This window comes from Oryzias latipes, chromosome 9 (genome assembly GCF_053564925.1).
Source record: "Oryzias latipes strain Hd-rR chromosome 9, Olatipes_Hd-rR_3.1".
NCBI classification, from domain to species: Eukaryota; Metazoa; Chordata; class Actinopteri; order Beloniformes; family Adrianichthyidae; genus Oryzias; species Oryzias latipes.
Genome location: NC_136245.1, coordinates 19,350,618 through 19,376,858, shown reverse-complemented (window position 1 = coordinate 19,376,858; position 26,241 = coordinate 19,350,618). Strand labels below are relative to the sequence as shown.

General features: G+C 38.4%; 1 protein-coding gene and 1 long non-coding RNA gene across 13 annotated transcripts in view; one reads left to right on the top strand and one right to left on the bottom strand.

Annotated features, from left to right (window-relative positions):
- The window catches only part of LOC110015624 (uncharacterized), a 143,684-nt gene that overhangs the window by 87,060 nt on the left and 30,383 nt on the right, over positions 1-26,241 (top strand). For 8 of the 12 annotated variants that reach the window (XR_013657964.1, XR_013657963.1, XR_013657961.1 and 5 more), the window contains one exon: positions 23,573-23,710. The exons of the other annotated variants lie outside the window; for them this stretch is intronic. Coding sequence is in view for 3 of the 8 variants with exons in the window: in XM_078952210.1 (XP_078808336.1) it covers positions 23,573-23,673 (101 nt within the window). In the remaining 5 variants the exon portion in view is untranslated. The remainder of the gene's footprint in view (positions 1-23,572; positions 23,711-26,241) is intronic. 12 annotated transcript variants of the gene reach the window in all.
- LOC111947902 (uncharacterized) lies at positions 12,410-14,765 on the bottom strand. The gene is made up of 3 exons (XR_002873859.2): positions 14,452-14,765; positions 13,270-13,344; positions 12,410-12,960 (listed from the first exon to the last, which is right to left on the bottom strand). It is a non-coding gene; the product is annotated as an uncharacterized LOC111947902 (long non-coding RNA).

Sequence of the window (26,241 nt, the reverse complement as noted above, 5' to 3'; positions counted from 1 at the left end):
TGTCATTAAAAAATACAGCAAACGCATTACATTTAGGTGTGCAAACCAGTTCTATTGGTGGCTGGGTTGGAGGGTTAGTTAATCTGTTTACTGTTGTGAACAGGACACGAGAGTTGCTGCTGCAACTTCCAATGATTTCAGAGAAGTACCTTTCCCTTGTTCTGCATAAGATCTGGTTGTAAGTGTACAACTCCCCCTTATACATTTCATAATGAACCTGGAGTTTTGACTTGCGCCACTTTCGCTCGGCTCTGCGGCACTGTTTTTTCTGTGCCCTGACTAGATCATCGTTCCTCCAGGGAGCTTTCTGTCTATGTTTTCTCAATTTAACCTTCATAGGGGCAATGGCATCCAGAACATTCAAGATGCTAGAAGTAACAGAATTCAGCATTTCATCAACATTGGCACCAGAGGCGTTTTCAGGGTTTATCATTTCTACAAACTGTGCCCTAGTGCTCTCATTTATTTGTCTCCTTTGGACAACTGCAGGGCCAGGCGGTGGTTTGGGAGCAACAGACAGGTCAAAGAATACACAGAAATGATCAGAGAGGGCGACATCGACCACACTGACATTGTAAATATTAACCCCCTTTGTGATCAGCAGGTCCAGAGTGTGCCCTCTGCTGTGGGTGGGGCAACTCACATGCTGAATTAGATCAAAGGTTTCAAGGACAGCATTGAGCTCTTTTGCATTTCTGTCATTGACATTATCAACATGAACATTAAAATCACCTGTAATGACTAAACCATCAAAGTCTGTGCACACAACTGAGAGCATTTCAGTGAAATCATCAATGAAACTTTGGCTGTGCTGAGGAGGTTTGTACATGACTATGCAGAGTAAGGGAGGAGTTTGTTTTAACTCAATCTTAAAGGACACATACTCAAATGATGAAAACACACCAAATGATAGTCTGCGGGTTGCAATATTATCTCTAAACAGTGCAGAAACGCCTCCACCCTTTTTATTTTCTCATATTTCCGATACATGTTTGTAGTTGGGGGGAGTTGATTCGACTAGAACTATGTTTCCTGTGTTTTTGTCAAGCCATGTTTCAGTTAAAAACATAAAATCAAGATTAAAAGAAGAGATAAGATTATTGATTAAAAATGATTTGTTGCATAAAGATCTGACATTGAGTGCAGCAAGTTTGAGATTAGTTTCCTTGGGACTGGTCAAAACCTTCTTGCAAGGGATATCAACTAGATTTCTTTGATTGGACAGTCTAACTGCCCTTTTTTGCATTCTACGTGGTGCAACTACAGGTATAGCTCCAGAAGGAAGCTGTTCATCACAGGGCCCCAGTTTGACATAACCTTTCCTAGGACACTGGGGGCCCGTTTCATCCTAGCTCTGGGGGATAACATGTCTAGAGGCGCGCAGGGGAGGTCGAGTTGAGGGTAGTTTGGGTGATGGACCAGGAGGAGCGGGAGCTGGACGGGATTTGGGTGAACGACGGAGGGGGCGTGTTGGAGGGGCTTTGGATGAAGGATAAGGAGGGGGCGCTGGAGGGGTAGGAGAGCTCCTGTGTGGTGTGAGGCTCACAGGTGTTAGGGGAGCCATCTTAATTCCTGACTTAATGAGGCTATCAAAATGGCTAGGCAGGGCCATGGGTGAAAGTGGGGGGGACGAAAAGGAAAGTGAGTCTTCACTGGGAGTAGATGTAGCAGGGGGCGCCCACAGCTGGTCAGACGGTGGTATTTCTGGGGCCAAATCTGGTGGTTGTTGTTGTGGTTCTGCGGTTGGGTCCTTAGCTGGCGGTGATTGTTGTGATGCTTGTGCAGCTGAGTCCTTAGATGGAGGTGGTGCTGGTGCTGGTGCTGCCGGATCCAAGCCTTTTACCGGTGGTGGTGGTTGAGGTAGTTGGTGTTGCCGTTGTGCTGTGGTTCCTGGGACACTGGCTCAGTCCTTCCTTACTGCCTTTTCAATTGTTTATGTCATGTTGATCAAAATGTATTATATAGTTCACTGTGCAATAGTCTTATTCCTCAAAACACCTAGTCTTTAGTTCATTGTATAAGTAATTAACTGCAAAATGGTTGACCAAGTTGTCATAATATGACAAACATATTTCTCTGCATTGCAAGAGAGGATATTCGCTGTGATGTGGATGAGAACTTGTGGCCTAACATACAGGAACAACAAGAGGTGTAGGAAGACCACACCAATTCCTACTGCACTGCCTGTACTGTTGTACAGAATATTGTCCTATCTTTTTTTCCCTTTGTGTTACTGTTTGCAGTGGGTTTTTTCTATGTTGGTATGACATGGTCTGTCAACAAATTACAATATAAACAATAAAAGTTTAAATGTGAATCTTGTCCAGTCTCTTGCAATCAAACAAAAAAGGTGTAACTTCCATTTTACAATAATTGTCATCAAAACTTTAGCCATAGTTTACATCAGAACCTCCCTCTAAAGTACACAGTTATTATTGATAACATGACTAAGTAATTTGACTGTCTTGTTTGTAGACAATGACACAAGGACTTGACATTCTGATGGCACTGACATGTTCAATGACATAAAGACTTAGTTTTGAGAGATGAACTAAAGATTTTGAGGAAGTTACAGGCTTTTGCAAGAAATCCATAGTAAGCGACTGAGCGACTGAGAAAAACCTTAAACAGAATTAATGATTATACTGTATCAATGTCAACGCCATTTAAAGAAACCCTAATTCAAATTAAATTTTCTATCTGTTAACAGATTTGTACAGCATTTTTTCCTATCAAATAGTTTTTGTTTTCTCTTTTGGTCTTACAAAACATGGCGCACTAGTTACAATAATATATACGACAGTTTGTGAACTCTTCTGCATTACTGCCTCATCATGTTAAAAAGAAGGCTGTAATTGACAAAAGGAATGCTATATAGAGTAATGGAATGCACCACAGGTGTAACCTACCTTCTGCTTGTAATAAATGATGTCCGGCCTCTTAAAGACAATTCTATTACCTCCGCAGCCATGTGCTATCAGTCTCTGTCAGGGAAATGGATATGCACACGTGTTACCAAATCGGTAGCCAAGGCTCTATCAATACTGGTTGATCTAAGGATTTATACCACTGCTTTAGAGGATGGTATACATTTCTGACAGAATTACAGCTTAGGCTTTCACACATACTTGCAGCTGTTTCCTAGAGATATAGACTATATACAAAGAACTTCCATCTTTTTTTGGCTTTATTTGAGTTTATCAAAAGATACTTTATATAAAACTGTTTGTATTTGGTGAAATTTTCAGGCCTGTCTTTATTAGAAAACTAGGCTTTGCCACATTTGTTTTTAGAATTACCAATCTGTGTTGGACCACTGGGGCCTATTATTTTCTTTTGCAGTCAGCATAACTTCCTCTATATGCACTAGTCTTCATTTCTTCACAAAGTCACACAAATTTACAGTACAGACACACATCATTTGCAGCATAAAAACCCTGGGATGCTTGTTTTTCCAGTCCAGGGCCACATGTTGTTTACTGGCAAAAGGAGCACATGGCTTAGATTTTTTAGAATTATACTCTGTTTTATATTTGTTTTCTTCTTTTCTTGTTGCCATTTTGTGTTTTCCCTGTGAGCATGAAACCAAAGTCAATGAGAACCAGGGTGTCTGGGTCTCAGCAGGGGTGAGGAAATCAGACCTTCTTTGAGTGTCACATGTGGGCTTGGTTAAATTGGGTCAGATCTAAAAGTCCACATGAAGGCACACAAGGGGGGTGGCTATGGATGTCACATAGTACCTCCAATCAGTTTTCAAGTCATTTTAATATGAAATAAATTGCCAGTTGTTGTGCTGTAAAGTAGGATGTCATGAACCAACAATTTTGCAAATATGATCAGGGAATCAAACAAAGCCAGGAGCATTTTTTTTCCTGCATGCATACGCAAAGGGAAATTTTCACATTCACCTATCAACCTTCGTTTGATTTTTAAAATTGCACCTGATGCATGTCTTTTCTCAGGAGACTCTCAAAATGTTGGGGGAGACGTTTAAGGGAGACATTGAAGTGTGCACAAAAACCCTCTATCTGTGTCTAAAGGCAAAGAAATGAGGCTGGGCAAGAGAAAAAAAGGAGTAGAGCAGGAACATCTGGACCCCAGGAAAACACTGAAAAAAAACAGTGATGACACTTTTCCTGAGCCATAAAGGACACGTAAAAACAGCTTGACCTAGAAATAACACACTAGCATATTAGAATAACACAATCTAAGTATCTTTTTTTATCAGATGAGAGTACACACAAATGCAAGTTTGTTCAGGCTTAACAAAGCTGTGAAGTTTGTTTTCCTGATTATTACACATTAGTAACAGTAACTACTAACTTTGAATTCCCTATTTACTTAATTTGTTTGTGGACCTTCTCAGTTCTCATGATTTCATCTTAAACTTCCCTCTTAAAGCTTGACCTTGTGAGTTACTGTCAAGTCCTGTGGGCTGGAACACAGGCTGGGTGGTCAGGCTGGAGAGGCAGGAAAAGGCTCTGTAGAGTCTTTGGGATCTGTTTATACAAACTGGAAACTTTTTGGTGGGAGATAAAAGTTTGCAACAGCAGTGAAGTGCTTTTCCCATCGTCTCTGGAATCCTCCTTACATTGACCCTTTTTCTGTCATTTTAACAGATGTTTGGTTTGCAGTACTGTAAACGCTCTCTCCATTGCCATTTCTGTTAACGTTATGTTCCTTTTAACTCTCTAGACGTAATGTTTAGGACCTGACATGGACTTTGATTCCGTTAAATGCTAAATATTGTGATGCGTGGAAAAATCTAGACGTATTGATCTCAGGGGGAAATGAAGGAGCAGTTTTGTCATCAAAGTCTTGAAAAGAAGAGTAAAAGGTAAAAGGAAGACATTTGACTAATGCTTTTCCAGAGATGCCTCTTCAATATTTGCTATTACATTTGCTTTCTGATGTTTTTTTTTCTTTACCATTAGATTATTCTACTTGCTTCCACTGTTTTGTCTAACCTCTGTCTTATGAATATCTATGTTAGCTCAGCTCATGGGTTTTTTTCAGCCTTTACTATCACCTCCAACACCAAACAGACAGGCAGGCAGACGGAGGGAAAGAGGAAAGCAGGGAGGGAGGCTCAACATCAAATGTGATGAATGCCTTTCAATGGAAAAACTGTACGGAATGTCCTTGACTTTAATCAAAACTATTTGTTTTTGGGGGGCGGATCGTCTGTTGTCTCATGTGCTCATGTCCACTGATAGTCTGACATTAATGACACCATTAATCAGGCCAAGTTACGGTGGAGATTTTGGTAATGTTTCAGGACTGTTGCAGAGATGGCGGTCATGGAGGAGGAGAATGAGTGGTCTGTTGGAATTCTAGATTATGTGGGGGTTAACTAGCCCCTTGAGAGAAAAACAAGATCTGAAGCTGAGCTACAGTGCCAAGAAAACCAAAGCAGAGACCGTTGTTAATGTGCATGAAATAATATGTTAGAGACACAAGTTTTAAAGTCATATTTTCTACAGAATGTTTTGTACATTAACAGAATAATAAAAACAGAAGCTCATCTTTTTCTTTCTCAAAAAAAAAGAAAAAACGGATACAATGTCATTTTTATCCATGCACACATTTGCACTTTAACAGCATTAAAGTTGGGCGGCCGTGGTGCAGTGGTAGGGTGGTTGACCTCCGTTCAGAATACTGCAGGTTCAATTCCTGCCTTGCCTGCCCATGTGTCAAAATTGTCCTTGGGCAAAACGCTGAACCCCACCTTGCCTCTGGTGGAAGATTGGCACGAGTGTTTGGCACTGGAGCTGCCACCAGTGTGTGAATGTGGGCATGAATGGGTAAACAGGTCTGTGACTGTAAAATTGCTTTGGGCCTTCAAAGAAGGTAGAAAAGCACTATATAAGTATTTACCATTTACTATTTAAAGATAAAGTCCTCACAGTGGATATGTCCATATTGTACATCCTTTGCTGCGATAGGATTGTGGCATAAACACACAAACCCTCATTGGGCCAGGATCTAAACAAACCTGGTATGATGGATTTGTCAAAGATGATTTGTTTTTTTATTTGTAAAAAAAAAAAAAATGGTCACATGATTTGAAAATTCATGGCCCCTCTTTTAAAGCACATCACTGAGTTTAGTGCATTTTTTTTTTTTAATCTGACAGAGTTAGTGCAAAACTAAGAGAGAGACATTGTCTGCCAAAAGGAGTGTGCATTTCTAATCCCTTGATGGCTCATAGCTGCAACAAATCTTATCTATCTACAAGCTGTCGAAAAATGTCACTGCCATATCAAATAGACGAGGCGATACCTGAAGGAGAGGTGCTGGAGGGAGGAAGCATGAGAAAGGGAAAAAAAAAACACAACAATGTGCATTTTCACTGGTGTAGACACACACCTACTCAGATACACAGGAGAGACACTGAGCTGTCGTTAGCTGACAAACAAATGACAGACAAATGATGTTTTGGAACACCTCCACCAGGCCTGATAGTAATCGCCCAGTGAAATTGTGCCAATGGCATCTCTTATGAAAAGAGCTGGGCCGATCCGTCATTTTAAACAAACACCAAATCTGATCGCCAAACATCAAATCTGATTGCTTCCACCACCATCAAGTTGGTCCAGTCTAATCTGTCTGTCAGTCTGGGTTGCAGGGGCTGAGGACTTGGTTAAAGCAATCATGACAAACAGGTGAAATGGTTGAAGATGAAGGGAAGGGCAGATTTTTTATTTTTTTTTACAATGGAGGAATTATTTCTAAAAATACAAATAGGGCATGCTCATGTCAATTTTGTGCGTCACTTAATTTTTATCAAATATCTGTTTGTTAAAAAAAACACTTAAAAAATGATATTTTACAGTGGTAGAGGGATAGATGTGTGTGGCCCCTGTGTATTTCTGGTAGATTTCAGAGTAATCTTTAGCATTGGCAGCCTGAGGTGACCTTAAGCAAAAACAATTCTGAGATATAAGAATAAAAAGAGAAGCCAATCTCCCTAAAAAGATTGCATTCATTAAAAGTGCAGAAAGAGGAGGGTTGTTCATTTATGAGTCTTTGAAGTAATGAATGAAGTGCAATTGTATTACAGTAAATGTTGGTGAATGAGCTGTGAAAACGTGTCAGTGTTTCAATGGTAATCCATGTAAACTAAATAAAATACTATGAATATCTCAACTTTCTCTGGCTGTAAAAATGAATTAATAATTGTAACAAAAAATTTAAAAATAAAAAAATGGCAAAAAGTGCTGGAGAAATAAAAGCTGCCCACTTGGATTTTGCAATTGACGAACAAAACTTGTAATTTTGTTTCATCTGCCCAGTTGAGGCTAAATATTGTTATTGTTCACAATGCACTTCTGAGTCATTAAAGTGCCATTGCAGACAATTCTCTGTGACCTTTTTTGTTTGCATGTGCATGTTTGCACTTAGGACCCTGCTGGCAGATACAGTATAATGTCTGCTTTTCTTTTCTCCCTTAATTCAATCAAGTTCCTCCCATCACCGTGGCCTCTTTATTCCAATTCGATTAGTGCACTAAAGCCATCAAGATTTCCAGGACAAAATGAACGCTTGTATTAATCCCAGCAATTTCCATTTAAAACGTAAGGGCATCGACTTGATTAATAAGGGTTGATGCTGAATAATTATGCAGCAAACACATACAGGGTTATAGGAAAAACACAGCTGGGTTTGCCCCCTAACACCCTCTGGGAAACTACAGAAGAAGGGTGTGGGGGGTATCTAAGTAAAGCAATGGCAATGACTGAGGTGATGAATCTCTTAGCTAGTCCCCTATGCAATTAACAAGCAACTCTTCTATTAATTTGGTCCCCCCAGAGTGGTGACTGATCAGATGTCTCAGGGTCAAGGGTCAGAGGTTGAGATCAGAGGTCAAGCCAACAACAACACAGTGAGGACAAAGATAGAGAGAAAGTAAAAACAGACAGGAAGACTGAATATTTTGTAATATTTTCTCTTGTACTGTATTTGTTATATTTGTTGTTTTGAGAAAATGTGTTTGTAGTTACACAACTCTGGTGTTCTGATCGTAATTGCACATTTCTGCTTAACCAAGGCTGAGCAGATTGCATTTATAGATTAAAATCCAAATATAATTAGAAAATGAGGACAAAATAAAACAAATATATCTTGAATCAAAAACTTTGTCTAATGCATAACTCGAGTTTGGGTGCACGGTACCCTAATTACTTTAAATAACTTTAAAGAGTGGCTTGCAGAGCTGCTCAGATGTACCAAGTACTTTGTAAGTTCATGTTAAAAAAAAACGAAAGGATGAATTGCTGAAATGGCTTTTATCCATATTAGTTTTGCTCTCATTCCAAATAAAAGGCATCTCAATATATCAAAGACAAAACATTCCAACATGTTTTCAAATTGGACTAAAAGCCAAGCAAGTGATGAACTCCAATGACCTCCTCCAAGATGGTTTCAAAACACCTCTTTGTTAATTGTCAGTTTAAAAGGAAATGAAGCCTGACAGTATTTTAATTTGCCAAATAATGATCATAGCTGGTCAAGGTTTGAATAAGGTTTAAGCTCATATTACTAACTCTGTTTTTCCCATTATTTATTTTACAAGATTCATAATTTCTTTCTTTTTTCATTTATTTGACTCTATTGCTGTCAGGAGTGGCCAACTGGTTTTAATTTGCAAAAACATAAAGGTAAAATGTTTTTGAACTTGTATTGAATAATTATGGTTTTATTAAATGTTCCTTAGATTTTTTTTACTGCCACATGTCGGTAATTCTATCTACATATGTAGGTCTCTTCAGACAGTGTTTCAAAACATGAAGTTTAATTTGCCTATTCTGCATTTTATTCTTTTAGCTTTTTTGTTTACTTGTAAATAAGAAACACAGTGCTAAATGCCCTGAGCTAGTTTTGCCATCTGTTGACAGAAAAACTCCCCACAGAGTTTCACTGCAGATGAAGTCGAGCGGCACAATAAAAGACGGCTAACCCCTTTTTTAAAAGACAAAAACGACACATGTTTATTGCCTTATCACTTGAGCAGAAGTTTCTCTGATATGCAATGCCACAGATGACTGGCACTCTTTTGTTTCAGCTGCACTTTTCCCATCTGCCAGTAAACAGGTTGGATTTGTTAGACCAGAATCCAATAACAGAGCCTCTATGTAGTTGCTGCACACGTGTGTGATGAACATGGATGTGGCTGTGAAATTCTTTTGGGAAGTGAGCATGAATAAAGTATTGATCTTCCTAGTGCTGAGACCCCTTTTAGGATGCAGAGGCCAGCTGAGGAAGAACAACCAATGCTCTCATCCTGACTCTCCCTGGCCCCACTTCCATCACATCCCTAACAATTGTTCACAGACACAGATCAAGCACCAAGTGGAACTCCTGAGCCAAGGGACCATATGAGGAAGGCTGTGAAGCAAAATGGTGAGGAGGGGGATGTTAGTGGAGGAAAGATAGAAAGAAAGCTGGTGAGAACAAGTCTTTCTCTGCCTCTTGAAGGCCATTGGTCCTAAGCCTGGCTCAAGGGGCTTATGCAGATTCGATGACCTTTTTTTTCCCAAAGACCAGATTTTACACTTAAATTACCATTAGAGCAGCCGTCTCCCTTGAGGGATCTCTGAACCAAATCTACCACCAGCTGAGGTTAGAACCATTGGTGGGACTATGTCTGGGCTGAGCATGAAAAGATGGATCTGCTGTGCTGTCATTTTTGAGTCACAGAGCAGCCAAGTTGCTTAAACTAATACATTACCAAATCCCACAGAAGTATCATTGTATTTGAAAGATCCATTTCACCCATTAGGCCCCTCCCCCCATTATCCACTATAGCATCTCTGATCTAACTCTTTGCACCTACTATGGTTTGTTTAAAGTTTTTTTTCTTTTTTAAATTTATTACACCACCCTACATTATTATTTTTGTGAACATTTTGAAAAGCTCAAAGTGTTTCTATGCTTTTTGCTCAGCATAAAGTTTTTTAAATGTTTGCTTTTTATGGATATCCATTTGTAATTCTTGTTATCATAAAAAGACATTTGATCAGCACCAATTTACTTTCATTTTTTTCTTTTGTATAAAAATAAAAATTGATGACATTAAAGTAAAAATATCAGCAAAGTAATCTTCGTTTTCCCTTCAAACTGGAGAATAATGGCATTACCCCACTTTGACTCTACATGGTCACAGGAGTGTTCACATTCACACACAATTTCAGTTCCTCATCCAATCGCTGTAGGTTTGTTTGTCTTTAATTCCCTGCAGTGTGGGGGGAACAGGCAGTCTGTGACAGCTGTCATTTTGCCATGACCTCAACTGACTGCAGATCAGTAGTGGCATACTGATTGTCAGAATCAGGTGTATGTGCATGCTTAGGTGTATAAAAGTTTGAACATGCAAGTACGTGAATGCCAATGTGTGTGTATGTCCTGAGTTGAGAAGGCCACAGGACGAGGTGGCAGGTCGAGCATTTGCTGTGAAAATAGTCATTTAATACGGAAAGAAACTTCCTTCGTTCTAAGCCCCCCAGGCCCAACAATATGCCACTCAGAATATATGTATTCAACAGGAGACCTAGTCTGACACGAGGCTCAAACAAGATTCAGACAATCAGAGGCCAATGTGACAAAGGGCATTAACAATTGGACAGCTGAAATGAAGCTACAGAAAGAAATGTACAATATTGTTTGCTTGTATGTTTACTGTGATTTTTTATTAGTTATTACATGATTTATAACTAAAGGATTTTTTATATTGTTTTTATTTAACTGAAGACGAAAAATAACATTTTGGATTTTAGTGATACTTCTCTGTTCTTGAACAGTTTAACGCACTACCTCTGTTTTACAGCTGTCATCCGATACTATGGAGGTATAAGGAAATGGGAGTGATGATAGTGGAACCAGAACAGGCTTGACTGCTGCTCTGGGGGGTTTTAGATGCTGAGCTGATGCTGGTGGTAAGGTGCTGGGGGCACAGACAGAGGCAGTGAGAAGATTCATGTTTAGCGGTAAGCCTACTTAGTGACACAACAGACATAGACGGTGAGGCTGGTGTTCAGTTCAACAATCCCACAGGGAGAGGATGTATGCTGCTGAAAAAGGTGAAAAAGAGTAGCATCACCATCACACATTTTCTTTTTGTTATCAACTCCCATTGCAAGTATCCCCTATCATCGCATTCAAACTTGTGTTCTCTCTGATAAGACAGGCCGACTCCCAATGTGAGGAACAAGGTATTTGTGTGTGTGTTTGTGTAAAGTCTTTTCACTGTGCATGAGTCATCCTAATTGGGGAGGTCTCTGCACTGCAGCAGATCGCTCTCCTGCTGCTTTAGCCTGTTTAAAGTGATGAACCCAGGATGAGATCAACCGTTGGACAGCGGAGCTTTCATTGCCTCTGTATTTGACCTCGTTCTGTCTTTCTCACCTCTGTATATTTGCCAGTAGCTCATATGGGCTTGTGCAACATCATTCACGTCACCATCTGTGTGTACACTGAAAAAAAAGACCTGTTGGATTGACATAAAAAAATCATGGACATCGGTTGCGCGCAAAAAAATCATGTTGAACCAATATAATTATTGCACATAATAAAATCATGTTCTACTGTAATGAATGCTTCTTTGTTTCTGCACCTAATAATTTTACATTAACAAACAAGATTTTATTGTCATTTACCATAATTTTTTCAAACATTAAAAACACTATTATTTGTTTGAAATTACCTACATAGTTCATTTAATTTATAAATTATTTTAATAAAATTTAAATTGAAAAATAAAATTGCAATTGCAGATTATTATTTAAAGCAAATACTTTCTTGTGCATTATGAAAATCCAATGAACATATGACACTGAACACAAATTTCAGATTTAACTTTTTTATTATCTAAACTTGAAAAATATGTTTACAGTGTAGCAAAAAATGACAAATCAAAATAAATTGGGCTTGCCATTTTATTAAACAGAAGATCTTCTTCCACTTTCGGCTTCTCCCATCAGGGGTCGCCACAGCAAACGAGTCGCATGGTAAATTTGGCAATGTTTTACGCCGGATGCCCTTCCTGACGCAACCTTCTCAAACCGGGCTTGGAACCGGCAGAGGTAGAGAAGGGAACAGGGAGCAGCCCGGAGTCGAACCCGGGTTTCACGGACGGAAGGCGCCGCAAACCAGCACGAGCTAAACTGGCTCCCTTATTTTATTAAACAGAAGATAACAGAACCAAAGCAAACAGCTGGAATCCCTTCTTAGGAAAAAGTTAAACTATTCAAAGGTCATTTTATTCAAAGAGTCGGATCTTTAAGCCTGAAACCTTAGACACCACTTTGCCTTACAACTCTAATACAGTTTTTTTTGGATTACCTCAAAGGTGTGTGACGGAATGTCCAAGGGAGAGAACCCAAGAGCAGGAAGAACGACCCAAATCCAATAGTTCACTCGAAGGGGCTTTAATGCCAGAGAACCATAACACCAGAGCGTAGAACGAAGACGCTCCGACACAGAAACAAGATCAGACACTGCATAAATAGACAAACCAATCAACATAATACAGAGCACCTGTGACCAGCGGGAGAGCTCAAGAAGGGAAGGGCCTCCAGGAGATCATAGCAGGAGCAAAGTCACGGGCCCCATGACAAGGTGTTTCTGAGATGAGGATGGTTATCAGATTTGTGCTGTAAATAAGGCCAAAAAAGCCTTGGCAACTGCCACTCAGACACTTGGTGGGTCGACCACCACAGCCTGGGAGATGTGGACCACGAGAATGTCCTCTTCCTCACCACTGCCAGTTTCCATTAGGAGGGAAGTTCCCACCGTGGTGTCCTCGATTGCCTCCTGGATTGCTGCATGGTCTTCATTCTGAAGAACACAGAAGATATTTGTGTGCACAGTTCACATTTGAAGTTTAGTTAAAGCGTCTAGATTACACAACTGTACTTTGAACAAACCCCTGAACTTGCTTATATTGGCGAGAAGTTCAGCAGTCTGAAATACAAAGAGTCAAAAAATTTTAAATTCACATGAAAACTTTGGAAAAATACAATTCTTACCTTTGGCTCATCAATAAATGTTATAGTTACTGTGTTAACAAAATCATTATATCCTTAGTGTCATGTTAACAGAGGTAGTGGGATAACTGATCAACCATCAATTTGATTATTTATTATGTATGCATCTCTCTGCATAAAAGGTGCGTGTAAAGAGTAGGGCTGGCAATCTTGATTACCTCCCGATTCGATGACAATCCAGGAGACAATAATTCCAATAATATATAGTAAATGCATGGTGACCCACCTAACTCAGTGAAGACTGGAGCATGGAGCCCAGCATGATCAGGGAGGAGCAGTTGGAAGTGTTGTGTGATGAGCTCTGTAATCAGGACAGAGGTTTATTAGTTACATTTCAAATATATATAGAGTGACACTTCCACAGCTTTGTTGTATCATTTTAATAACTAAACATGCATTGGTTTGAAATCAATAGCTGCAAAAATATTCTGAAGAAATTAGACCAGAAAGAACATTAGACACCTCCTCCCCCCACAGGATTCAAACCAGGCTTATGAGAACCCGCGAATTTTGAAATGGAAACAAACTGCAAAACTAAACTAGCAGATCGGGAGTAGATAATCCCCCCACCCATACAGGATTCCCATATGAATTTATCACAAATGGGAGGAATATGTAAAGTAGGATTACAGACATTATTATAAGGCTGTAAACTTTTTACTACACATTATACACTTGTTCCAAAAGGACATGAATATTTTCACTCCATTAAACTCTCAAAGCTAAAATAAAAATATGTTCAGCATCATAGAATGAAAACAAAGCTCTGATTGAAACCAAAGATTTATGTAAACTGGACACACCAAACGCATTCTGTGCACGAGACGCGCACGGAGAATGATTGACAGCTGACTGAGACAGAAGTGCGGTGCTGTTTGCTGGTCAAATAATGCTGTCCTTAAACTAGCTCATGGTGGAACGGTATGGAAAAACTAAATAATGACAATAGTAATGATAGCTTCTCACATTTTCCTTCAATTTCGGTCTCCACATCGCAGAATATAGCAAAAAGAAATCCACTTAGTGACGATGAAAATTCCCCTGGCAGAGTTTCTGCCTGTGGAAAAAGAAAACGTTGTGCCCACAAGCGCCCACTGCCCTCTGTCAAAAGCGAATTCCTACGGCATAACTACTCACCACTCTTCCCCGTACATCATTTGAAATCACCGCGTTTACAGCTGAATTTGCCTGCGACGTGAAAGTACAATTTACCGCGCACACACACCTCCCCCTACCTGCCGTCCGAGGGCTGCGGCCGGCAGGGACAAAAGTGGCGCGCAGAGCCTTAACTTTGATAACTACGACAAAAGTGGATTACAAAGCTCTTCCCCGTGGAAAAAAATAACACTAATGATACATTTACGCCTTCCACTTTCTTAAATTAATTTGTTAGAGTAAATTAACTTACCTTTTTTAAGTTCCTCCAGCCAGAGCAGGTGCTTGTAGCTTCTCTAAAATGGCTGACTGCAAAGTTTCTCCTCCTGGAATTCTTCTTCACCGATGGGGTTTACTTATCCAAAATTAAGGGGCAAAGGATCAAGCATAACTATTTCATGTTTTGTCAACATGATTTAAATATATAAAAGTAACACAGCAAGAAATTATGTGTGATTTTCAAGATTATATTATGTTTCGAAGGTAAACATAATTTGTTCATATTAAACAAACATGTTTACTATTTGTAAATTGAACAACCCCACTTTTCCCGTTTTTTCAGTGTACAGAAACTATACCAGCAGGTGGAAATATTGGAAAATGTTTCAAAATTTATATCACAGCTGGTACTTTTTCTTTCCTGCCTTACACAGCAACATCCTAATAATAATCCTCTAGTTTTATCAGGTAATGTTAATGACTTTCATTGATTTTCTTTTTAAATGTACAACCTCCCCCACCTTCACTTTAACCATCACCAGTTGATACCTTATCATAACCTTAACCTAACCCTTTAACACCTTGGCCTGCAGTCTAACCAAGAGGGAAAAAACTGGATTCCTTTACATTAGGAATGATCAAATGTAATTTTGTAGTTATGGGCTGCCGGAGGCGTGGTGATTGTACCAGATATGATAATAACAACTACACAGCAACACACTTCCATTCCCTCTACAGAGGGAACAATTATTTTGTTCCATTTATTTTATTGATGACAAACAAAACGAAAATAAAAAAAAGAAATATTAATTGTCAGGACCACATGATCCTGTAAAAGACTACAACTGGACTACAAATGTTTTTTTTCTTATTCTGTTTTGTTTGATGGCAGTTTACTCTCCAAGGTGAGAGGATACTGCGCCGCTTACTGAATCTTTATTAACTCGTTAACACAGAGATGTTAACGACTAGAGCTGCTGTAGCAGCCTGTGACATCTCCTCAGAGTAAAATGCACTCACTTCTACTCCTTTCTTGTTGCAAGCATACGAAAAATAAACATCAGAGAGAATGATTCCAAAACATGTGACTGTTATTGTAACACATATTAAGATTTTCATTGTCTGTATTGACAACATACGATTATACAGCGTTGCATTCAGGCAACACTGTATAATTCCCTCGAAAAACAATTTTGTTCCCTCGAAATGATTAATTCGTGCGAACGAAATAATTATTCACGTCATTAGTCATTCATAAACACAGATATGCTCTGCGTCCGGCAAAAGCCGCTTTAAGCGGTAACTTCTGTTTCTCTGTGACCCACATTCATTCAAGAAAGGAAAAAGAAAAACAAGAATGATCAATTTATTATTGTCTCAATTAGCTCCTAGCATAACAAACATGGATGTGAGCAATATCCCGTCATGCATCACGCATACCAAAGATGCATTTCGACCAATCACGAGTCCCTGTAACTGAAGTGTAACAACAAGACCAATGATTGGCTGGTCGAAATGCATCTTGGGTATGCGCGATGCATGACGGGACATTGCTCACATCTTGCACACACTTAGCTAAGAGCTAAGTCCTGTAGGCGAAGCAGCCAGCCTAATCTTATGATATTTTTCTGATTTCCATCGAGACAATAATAGATGGATCATTCTTGCTTTTATTTTTACCCCTATTGAATGCTCACAGAGACACGGAAGTAGCTGCTGATTGACGAAGAGCATACCTGGATGTGAATGAACGTGATGATTACCAATGCTTTAGTGCTTTTTTAAATAAATAAATCTGTTCTCTAAACATCCTCCGTGTCTTCAATGCAATGTAATGAGACACACACAGACAGAAATGTGAAGGTATCTGCTGTAAATCTATGACGTGGATAACAGGATAAATGATCGGCTAGTTAGCATGTAGCCTACTAGCCTTCGAATGTAAAGCGACTGCTAAAGAGTATGTTACAAAAGACAAGTCCTGAAAATTATTATTACTATTCGACCCTAAACTACAATATCAGCTGGCTGTCTGTCTACCGGCCAGCCATCTGCCCGAATGCCGGCATGACAAGCAAAAGAGCTCCGCGGCGGAGCTATGTCCAGTGAATCGTATGGCAAAGCAGCAAGCCTAGGTTTCATAAATCCTATGATATTTTTCTTATATTCAGTGAGACAATAATAAATTGATCATTCTTGTTTTTCTTTTTCCTTTCTTGAATGAATGTGGGTCACAGAGACACAGAAGTTACCACTGAAAGCAGCTTTTGCGGCCGGACGGAGAGCATATTGGTGTTTATGAATGACTTGACGTGAATACTTATTCCATTTGCACTAATTCATTATTTCGAGCGAACGAAATAATATTTCGAGGGAACAGAATATTATCTTGTGGGAACAAAATATTAATTTGTGGGAACAAGATATTAATTTGTGGGAACGAGATAAATTTTAGTTTTTTAATGTCAGGACACAGGCTCCGTAGGAACATATTCACACAATTTGATTATTTTTCAAGAAAATGTTCCCAAAGTAGTTGCATGAGTCTTTGATGGTTCCTTTCTTAATTGACAGGCTCTACGACAGGATGTAAAAATTGGCATATTCCTCCTTCTTTTTCCTAGTAGAGGAAGCATTTTGCATCCAAACCCAATCTGATCTTTGTTACTTTTAATTGGGCTTCAGGTGGCACAGGACAGAGTCCCACAAAGAGACAAAATCACAGAAAGAGAAATAAAATGACAAAATAGTAAAGGTAAAAATAGAAGTATCCTATTTAGTATGACATTACTGGGTGGTCTGTTTGTGTCTTTGTTTTTTTGTTGTTGCCTCAGGAATTTAAAATGAGACTTAATCCATTCAGGGCCCCTTCTTTTATCTTAATATGCACTAAAGGGCTCTTCTTTCTCTTGTCAGTACTTTAATTCAGGCTTCCTCATACATCATACACTGGGTCTTCCCTATCCTTGTTGATTTTTTTTCTTTGTCCCCCATCATCAGTCGACATAAATACCCAGTATGTCACAGCAGGCTATGCTCCGAACACCCCCTCAGTGCTTATCTCTACAAAATGTGAATTTGTTATTCCACTGTAATGGAAACCATGTTGGTAACATCTTAACATATTTCATTCACTCAAACACACTGTGAAACTCTATCTTACCGCTGTGTCAAAACTCTTTTTATATTGCGAGAATGTGGGGAAAGAAAAGAAGAAAAAAAAAACGGAGGGGGGGACACGTTTTGCCCAAAGCACAAACTCGACGTGATTGCACACATACTCTACAAGCTTTCATTTATTCTTTATTTATATCTTTTTTTGAAGCGGACATTTTAGGGGAAAAAAAAACAACTGAAAACACTACAGTATTGTGCGCTTTAATGCTTTGAAGCCCTTCCATGTCTGTCTCTTTGCGTTTGCAGACTAGTCGAGGTTCAGATTTCTTGAGGCAATTTGTTTCAGGTAGCTGGAGCTTTCAGCGGCAGTTTAGTGTATCTTGGGAACTATTAGAGGGGAAAAAAGAGTGTGTTCAAGCTTTTCTAAATGTTGATGGATCCAACTTAATGAGCATGTAACTGATCACAAAGATAGACAGATGCGATTGTTTTCTGAAGGAAAAGTGTATTAATAAGCAGGAGATTGGAGAGAATGGAAGCCAACGTCGTATGCAAGGCGGAAAGGTCTCTTGGTAACACATTGTTATTCACTAGCTGTTCCTGTTGGGACAGCTGCAGGGTGAATCTTTTTTTTTTTTTTGGCGCTCTTGCCAGAAATCTTTCAAAAGAACCAGTGCAGAGTCAGCAAACTACAAGCAGCTAAACATCCAGTTCTTGAGATAACTTAAAAACTCTTGACAAAGGTTTATTGCTAAGTGTATGATCATTTTCTGTGATTCAAATTTCTTCTGAAAATTCAACACAACTACCCCCTCTAACAGGTATTAAAAACTTTTCTGTTGTCTGTTGGGATACCAGCATGATGGAAAAGAGGAAAGAGGTGGCCTCAGGTAAAACATCACTATTTAGGGCATGGATTCCATTGAGGGCATCAGGGAGACGAGAGGTTGGAACAGGTTTTTCTCATGCAGACAGCTCTCATTTAGCCTCCAGTGTTATGGTCGACTGAGACAGTCATCACGCAATGATGTCTCAGGTTTAGAGGACATATGTTAATGAGTTCAGACTGACTGACGTAACTTCAACTAGTGGGAAGCGGAGGGTGAGCTGCAGCTCGGACAAGAGGGCAAGTTTATAGAAGACTTTGCCAGGAGCCATAGTAGGAATAGATCAGGATGTTAGTCCCAGGAGTCGATCTGAGGCTAGGTCTGTCATTGTGGTAATTACGGCCATGGTTGTGGTATCTGTAGGAAAGTCTGATCTCAGACCTGTGGCTCTTTTATAAATGTTGCGAAAATGTTCTTGAAGTTTTTGAGAAACAGTTTTAGAGGAGACTGGCAGCTAAAATGAGAGAATTTGATTAGAATAACATACACCAACATAAGTTATCCAACACCCTTGAAAGGAGATTTATCTTAAAGCTGTATGTCAAGGTCCAGGTATAACAGTTTCAATGACAAAGGCTTTTTGTAGCCACTAATTTTACAAAAAACAAATGCCTACTACATCTATGGTATTGCCATGGACAGCTTCTGTTACCCTTTAAAATTCAGTTGCCTATCTAACTTCACTCCATTTGACCCTAGTCCATTTGATTAATGCAAAATTTTCCATACACACAGATCATACTGACGTTCACTGTCATTCTTCTGAAGTGAAGGCCATGCTTTGAATTAAAAAAAGCTTTTTTGCTGTATAGTTCTCCTTTTTTCCAATAAATCTCCCCTGCTGCCCAGTCACCTTCTTTATAGTCTCATGGCTGTATGGCTAATGATACACATACAACAGCATGTCAAAGAAGTGTCAGAATTAGGTCTCTACACTAATAGTTTGTCCAGCGGCATGGTCAAAATTACAGTATATCTATCCAGGCAGGTGTTTACAGCTATTGCACCAATGTATCGAAAGAGACAGGGAGATGTCCAGACTTAGACAAGATGAGAATGGCACCACTGACACAATGAATCTCTCCATGAGGATCAAAATTGAAATGGCACACGCTGAGTGGCACTCCTTTAAGACGGCGTGATTCGTGTATCCAAGTCTACACTGCACACTTCACCCCACATCACCCTACCTTGGTCTGCTGTGATTGATTCTCTGCCCAGGGGCTATAATCCCTGAACCTTAACCCTCTGCTGGACAGCATCTCGCCTCTTTCCTCTCTCTTCCAATTCCTCCAGCAGTTTTGATGCTGCCAGTTCCCAGCTGTCTCGATGGCATTACAAAAGAATAAAAACATGAATGTTCATATTTACCTTGTATCTGGCAGACGTCTATGATAGTTCTCAATGAACTCAAAGAGATTGTTTTTTTCTTTCTTATTCTGTTCTCTATTATTTTTTTTTAATCTCCGAGTGCAGACGCTGGAGTCCTGCTGTCAGCATAATGGTAGAATATTAGCAGGGTGAGCCCCACCTGGACCCACCACTCCCCGACCTGTCCCCTCCCTGTAATTATCCCTTAGCCTTTTTCCCATTAACCTACTCCCTTTGATCCCCACATATGCTGATATTATGCAAAACTGCTGAATAGAGAGACTAGGATAGTGCAAAACAGCAAGCAGCCACCCATGGTTTCTGATTTCTTCTCTAACTCTCCACTTCTTCTGCTCTCTATCTCACCCTAATTATCTGCCGCTTTGTCATGGATTAAATTAATTTCAAAGAAGTCTGTCAAGGTAGAAAAGGCCTAAAGAAAAGAGGGATAGACTAGTGGGCAAAAAGGAAATACTAGTATCAGACGTTTTTACAAGCCATCCAGGATGAATAAATTGATCCCAAAAAAAGGCCAAAAAAAGAAAAGAAAAGAAAAGGGGGTGTGCACCAAAGAACTATGTCTTTTACTCTCCCCAGTATGTATCAAGTAAAATGTCTTCATTAGGTCTGGGGCCTAAAAGGACATATCAGGGTCTGCACAATGCTGAAGGTCTACAACTGACCTTTCTTTGGTTTTAATCATTGCAACTCTTGACAGCTTAATAAGTTGAAGGTGCTGGGTTGCAGCCTAACGTAATAAGGCCCTCACCAGAGCCTTGGCCACCTATGATTGTTCCCATAAGTCTTAGCACATCTGGCTTCATGTCCTTGGGTGAGAGATATTTTCCATAACTTTTCTTATGCTCCAAAGCACCATCGTGCTTGATTAAGAATGGTGACAGTACTGAGCACAGTATCTCCTTGTGTGGGAGCATGTCCACGAGGCCTTAAACAAAGCCAATCTAGAGTCACTTCTCCTCTATGACTGCGCACCACACGTCCAGTCACACAATGCACCCCTTAAATTATTCTTATAATTTATGGGTGTACTTTGTAAATCACACTACCATATTTATTTCCTCCCTGCAAAAGAATATTGTTACAGGGAATATATGTCATCAATTTTCAATGGTTTACTGCTTTTATATATGAATTACCCACCATTTATGATGCACATAAGGTGTATAATTCTATTTGCAGTAAAGTTCGATTTTTATGGAGACAGCTTTCCACTCTCTACTGTCAGTCACCTTTCATAGTGCACCTAGGGATAAATTCATCCACAGGACTATTGTAGCACCATTAAGATGAGGAGCTAATCCTTAATCATATGAATTCTTTAGGAAAAGTATTTGGTTCTTAACTTGGTTTTAAAATTAATTTGTTAAATAAACTGATATGTGATGAATTGGGGTATCGGTTGTTTGTAATATTCTGTAATACATGAAATATACTGATGTACTGTACACGGTGTACCATGCCTTTGGCCTTCAATGGCCAGGCGGGCTCCAGGATCATCCTTGTGACTCTGAATGGGAATAAGTGGGTTTGGAAAATGGATGGATTATATAAAATAGAACTAAAATTACAATAACTATTCATGATCTGTTTCATTTTTATTTGAGGCTGTTAGGGGGTGGGGGTAAGCCAAGTATTCGTGTGCTTACTCCCTATTTAGAAATATGAATTGATTTAACATATTACTCCACACAGAAAGGCTTCAGTTTTACACTGCAAGGTGACAGAGTTAAATATTATAACTAAAGCTATATAAGATCCACTTTGGCCTTTTTTACTTGGATTTTTAAAGTTTAACATCTGAACAAGCATAGTGTCATAACTTCACACTCTCTGCAACCGTTTTTTTTTAACAAAACCCCAGTGTTCATTTAAAAAGCTCCAGACTGAGGTGAGCTGCTAGTGTTAGCATTTATGTTTTTAACTTGATTAATAGGACAGTGACACAGACTGCTATCAAAGACTATATCTAGCCACCCACTCATAGTTCTAATAGACGCTCATCTAGTCACTATACCCAACATCTTCATTGGTGTTACCATTGCTCATGCCGTCTTTAAGCCTATAGAACACTTGAGCCTTTTACAGTCTCCTTGTTGGAATCCTCAGCTTTTAAGAAGGAGGCATTTGAGACTATCCACTGTGAGTCTAACTTTTGATCTCTGTGTGTTATGAGGGCCTGAAGTAGGTGTTTGAACCCTTGCATTTCCTGCTGGAGTTATTTTAATGACCTGGCCTTTGTTTGGGGGTCTGCCTGGCTCTGTGTGATCACCACAGAACCTATGACATGCCCAGTGTTAATAAAGGTCCTTCTAGGAGACATCCTTTGTTAATAATGGTGACACTAAAAGGGAGGAGATGAAGTTGTACAGAAGCGGCAAGAAGGCATTAGGAGCAAAACTTTGCTCTTTTAAATCCACCTGCAATGGGGCCAATATAAATTTAAATGTAAATTACCCTCTAGATTTTCATGTAAAGTACTGCAATCTTCCTTTATGTGGCTGTCGCTGGACAGTGACAATTGCATTTTACGAAAGCTTAACTAGTATGTATTAAATATGCATTCATGTGAAATGAACTTATACTCATGCGATCTATTCCAACTAATTGATACGTTAAACATCAACGGGGCTCATATATAAAAATGGGGGACTCAGCTCAAAAGTCAATTATATAAAGGTTAAAGAGGATTATTTCAAGCTAATTCAAGCAATAAAGGTTTTCTTTATTTACCTGAAAAATTACATAAAATTGACGGAAACACAGTATTATATCATAAATTTAAAGCTAAGCTCCAAACTTAAAGTACATTCTGTAAAAGACTGCATTTCTTAACAAAGATTTGCTGAAACAGAAACACTTGTTTTTTTTGTTTTTTTTACAAGCACATTCTCAACAGTTAACAATTAGCAGCAAAAAAGATTATTTAGCAGCATGTTTTCTGTCAACAACTCTCACGCCAGCAAATAAAGACACTATGAAATATAAAATGTCCACTATCATGTTTTATTGTGGACTCTACCACATTCTACACAACTAAAAATACTACAGCAAATTACCCAAAAGAGTTTGGAAAAAAATTACAACATTTCATTTAGCAAACCATTAGCTGATGAATTGTCATAAAAGTATTTTAAAATATTTACGGTAATACCCTCCTGCCTTTTCTGAAGATTGTTGTGTTCACATGCTAGAATGTTCTGAATAAAATTGGTCTCTCTCCTATGTTAACATGAAAACGCCTTATTCATAATGTCCTTATTATGACCATTTTTATAAATAGGCAAATTCATATGATGATGTCTTAAATAAAGGATAAGCTCAGTTATGGTAAAAATGGGAAAATTGTAATTCTCCTAAACACAGTGAATGTTTCATTCATTTCTATGTTTAAAAAAACTATCTTTGCATTGTTTTTAATGTAATGTTTTAAAATTTTATTTCGTCGCATATTTTTTTTTAATATGTGTTTTGATACACCTATTTCTGACTCAGTGCATTGCACAATTATTCTTCACCAGTTTTACTAAAATGTTTGTTTTCCTACACTGTGCTGAAGCTGGAGTCCTTGAATAAGAATCAAACCACACCATTAAACTGGCTCATCATAACAATGACCATTTTTTGGATACAAACATGTTAATATGATAAGATCACCTTATTCCTTTGTGTTTAAGGAGAATACAATTAAAAGTATTTTTAAAATAACTCAAAACTGTTGAATTACATTTATATATTTGTTGTTCTCTCTGCTTTGCAAAGGCCAAAGTGAAAAAGTGGACTGCTGGTTTAACCACCCGACCCAGGTCCCTGCCTTCAGGGCTTTGACATCAGTGCTGACAGAAAGCCATGAAAAGCACTGAGAAATGTTTCATCGGTCACGACACATTATGCAGCCGGGTGAGCACAACATTAAACTTTCCTCTCACCTCATCACTGTTTTACTTGTATTGTCTTGCACCTCAGCTGACAAACCAACAGCTCTGGGTCTGCTGGCGGGTTTTAACAACTCCAAATGTTTCCTCTCATTATTGAAATTCTTAGGGGTTTTGAAATATGAAAATAAATCTTGGTGCATTTCTCGCAGTTGGAGCACGTATATACATCTTTTATGAGCCTCTGGGACTGCAAGCCCTCATTTCATCTGATGAGGAAAAACAAATACCTGCTTTATTTAGTTACTTTTCTTTTGTATTTTATTAAACTAAACAGACTTAGGTCTGTATGACATATGTAGTCGGAACCCTGTTCTAACAATTTGATGATTCATGTCTTTGTAAGCATAGCTTGCTCTGACATTTAAAAGTAAAATTGGCATTTAAACAGAGATTTACAAAACTAAAATCGACTTTGGACAAAAGTCATACAAAATTTGTAAATATAAATAAAATCTTAGTAACTGAGTATATTTGTTTTAAGATGTCACAATTTGGGCACATTTTAAAATACCCCCGTTATCAAACTTTGAATAATCACTTCTATTTTCAGCTAACCTACTTTCAAAAGTTCAGAGATTTTAATGAGTTTGTGTTAACTACTTCATTCTGGAATAGAGTGAAGACATAAAGCCAAATGTATATTTTAGTCACAGTTAATGATTTATTTTTTATTTATTTTTACATTTGCTCACCATTTACCCCGAACCAAATGGCATGACACACTTTGAAAAAAAAACGTCTTAAAATATTGATTGTGTGTATTTTTTCATCAAAAACAATAAGCAATAGAATTAAAGAGTCACTTGTTTAAAACCCCAATGAAAATTGTCTTTTGGTGTTTTTAACCTTTTTTTTTTTCATTTTTCTGTTGATGGTTGATGGTTGATAAACTAAGAAAGTTAATCTTGAAATTGCATTTCTGAGTATTTCTGTATTCAAATTATTGTGAATCAGGAGCAGATGAAAAAAATACCACTGGAAAAATCTTGTATCTGTGATGTAGGTGCAACAGTATGCAGGCCCGAAGCTCCCTGCTCTGCTCCATTCTGATGCATCCACTCGCAGACAAATAGATCCATGTTCATCTTTGATTTTTTTCTCATCTGAGCTGGAATCTCAGCTGTAAAGATAGATAGTACCAAAATTACTCACCATTTTTGTTGCACTGGTAATGTTATGTTGGGGGTGTGAGGGTCTGTAAACTAACGTGAGAGAATGTAAACAAAGGGAAAATGGGAAATGAGGGGAGGCTTACTCGGCACCAGCAGTTCCGCCCATAACAGAGGTGAATTTCTATTGAACTATTGCTGCTCTGCTTAAACCATGTCCAAGTTTGTTGTTAAATTTTGCCTAAAAACTGCAAATTCATCATAAAAAGACACTTTTACAGTATATCTCAAGATTATTGGAGTGGGAATTAAAGCATTTTAAGTCTCTATGCATCATATTGATTCCCAAATTGCCTCTGTGTGCCTTGAATTTACACTGACTGATGGACTTTTAGTTAGCAGCATAATAAGAGGATTTATCTCATACCAAGTAGCTGGCCAGTTCTGTCAACTTTAGCCACCTTTGATTGTTCAATCAGCCACTTTGTCAGATGCAAAACTCACAGAGGGCATTATTTTTGGCATCTATTTGAATTTCTCTCATTCTTGCAAAGGGGAAAATGTACGGTCAGGTCATCCAAGGGGCATACAGAGATTCAAAGTGTGAGAGAGGAAAAATTCACAAAGAGATCAGACGAAGTGGACGAGAGGCAGATTAAGGGGAAAATAAAAGTATCACGGACAAGAGAGCTTTATTAATGGGATTATGGGATCACAGATTTTTATAGATATTTCATAGGCTCAAAAAGGGAGTGAAAAAGTCAGAGAATCTTTAAAAGCAAAAAGAGGGGGGAGTACAAGAAATGAAATGCAGTAATTTATTCAATCATTATTTTTGAAAGTTGAGAATGCAGTTTTGACAAAAAGAAAATTTCCTTGATGAAAGAATGAAGCGGACTAGATTTAAATAAAAATGTTTTAAAGATCAAAAGACAAAAATTGATATTTTGTTTTTAGAAAAGATTTTCTTTTCCCTAATTTTATAGTTTTGCACCACAAATCAACCAAGGAACAACATTTTTTCCAAAATTTTACAAACAAATCAATTAATTTAATTTGGTGACCTTCAATTTATTATAACACATTTAGAATCTAAAATTGCTTTAAAGTATATAGGTATAAATTCTATTCCACTTTTAGGTGGAAGTAGGTTGATGAATGCAACATTTGTGAAGCACATTAGTGAAACCATATATCCTTTCAAATCAATTTCATTTTGTTTAGACATTGGAGACATGACAGCAATAGTTCCCTTTTTATAAGCTCACAAGGCATAAAGATTAGCTCAATGTTTTATGCCAAATCTAACAGAGAGGCTCTAAAACAAAGTAAATGCAACTAGCTTTGTTTCCTCACCCCTCTATTAAGATTTACACAGCTTTTG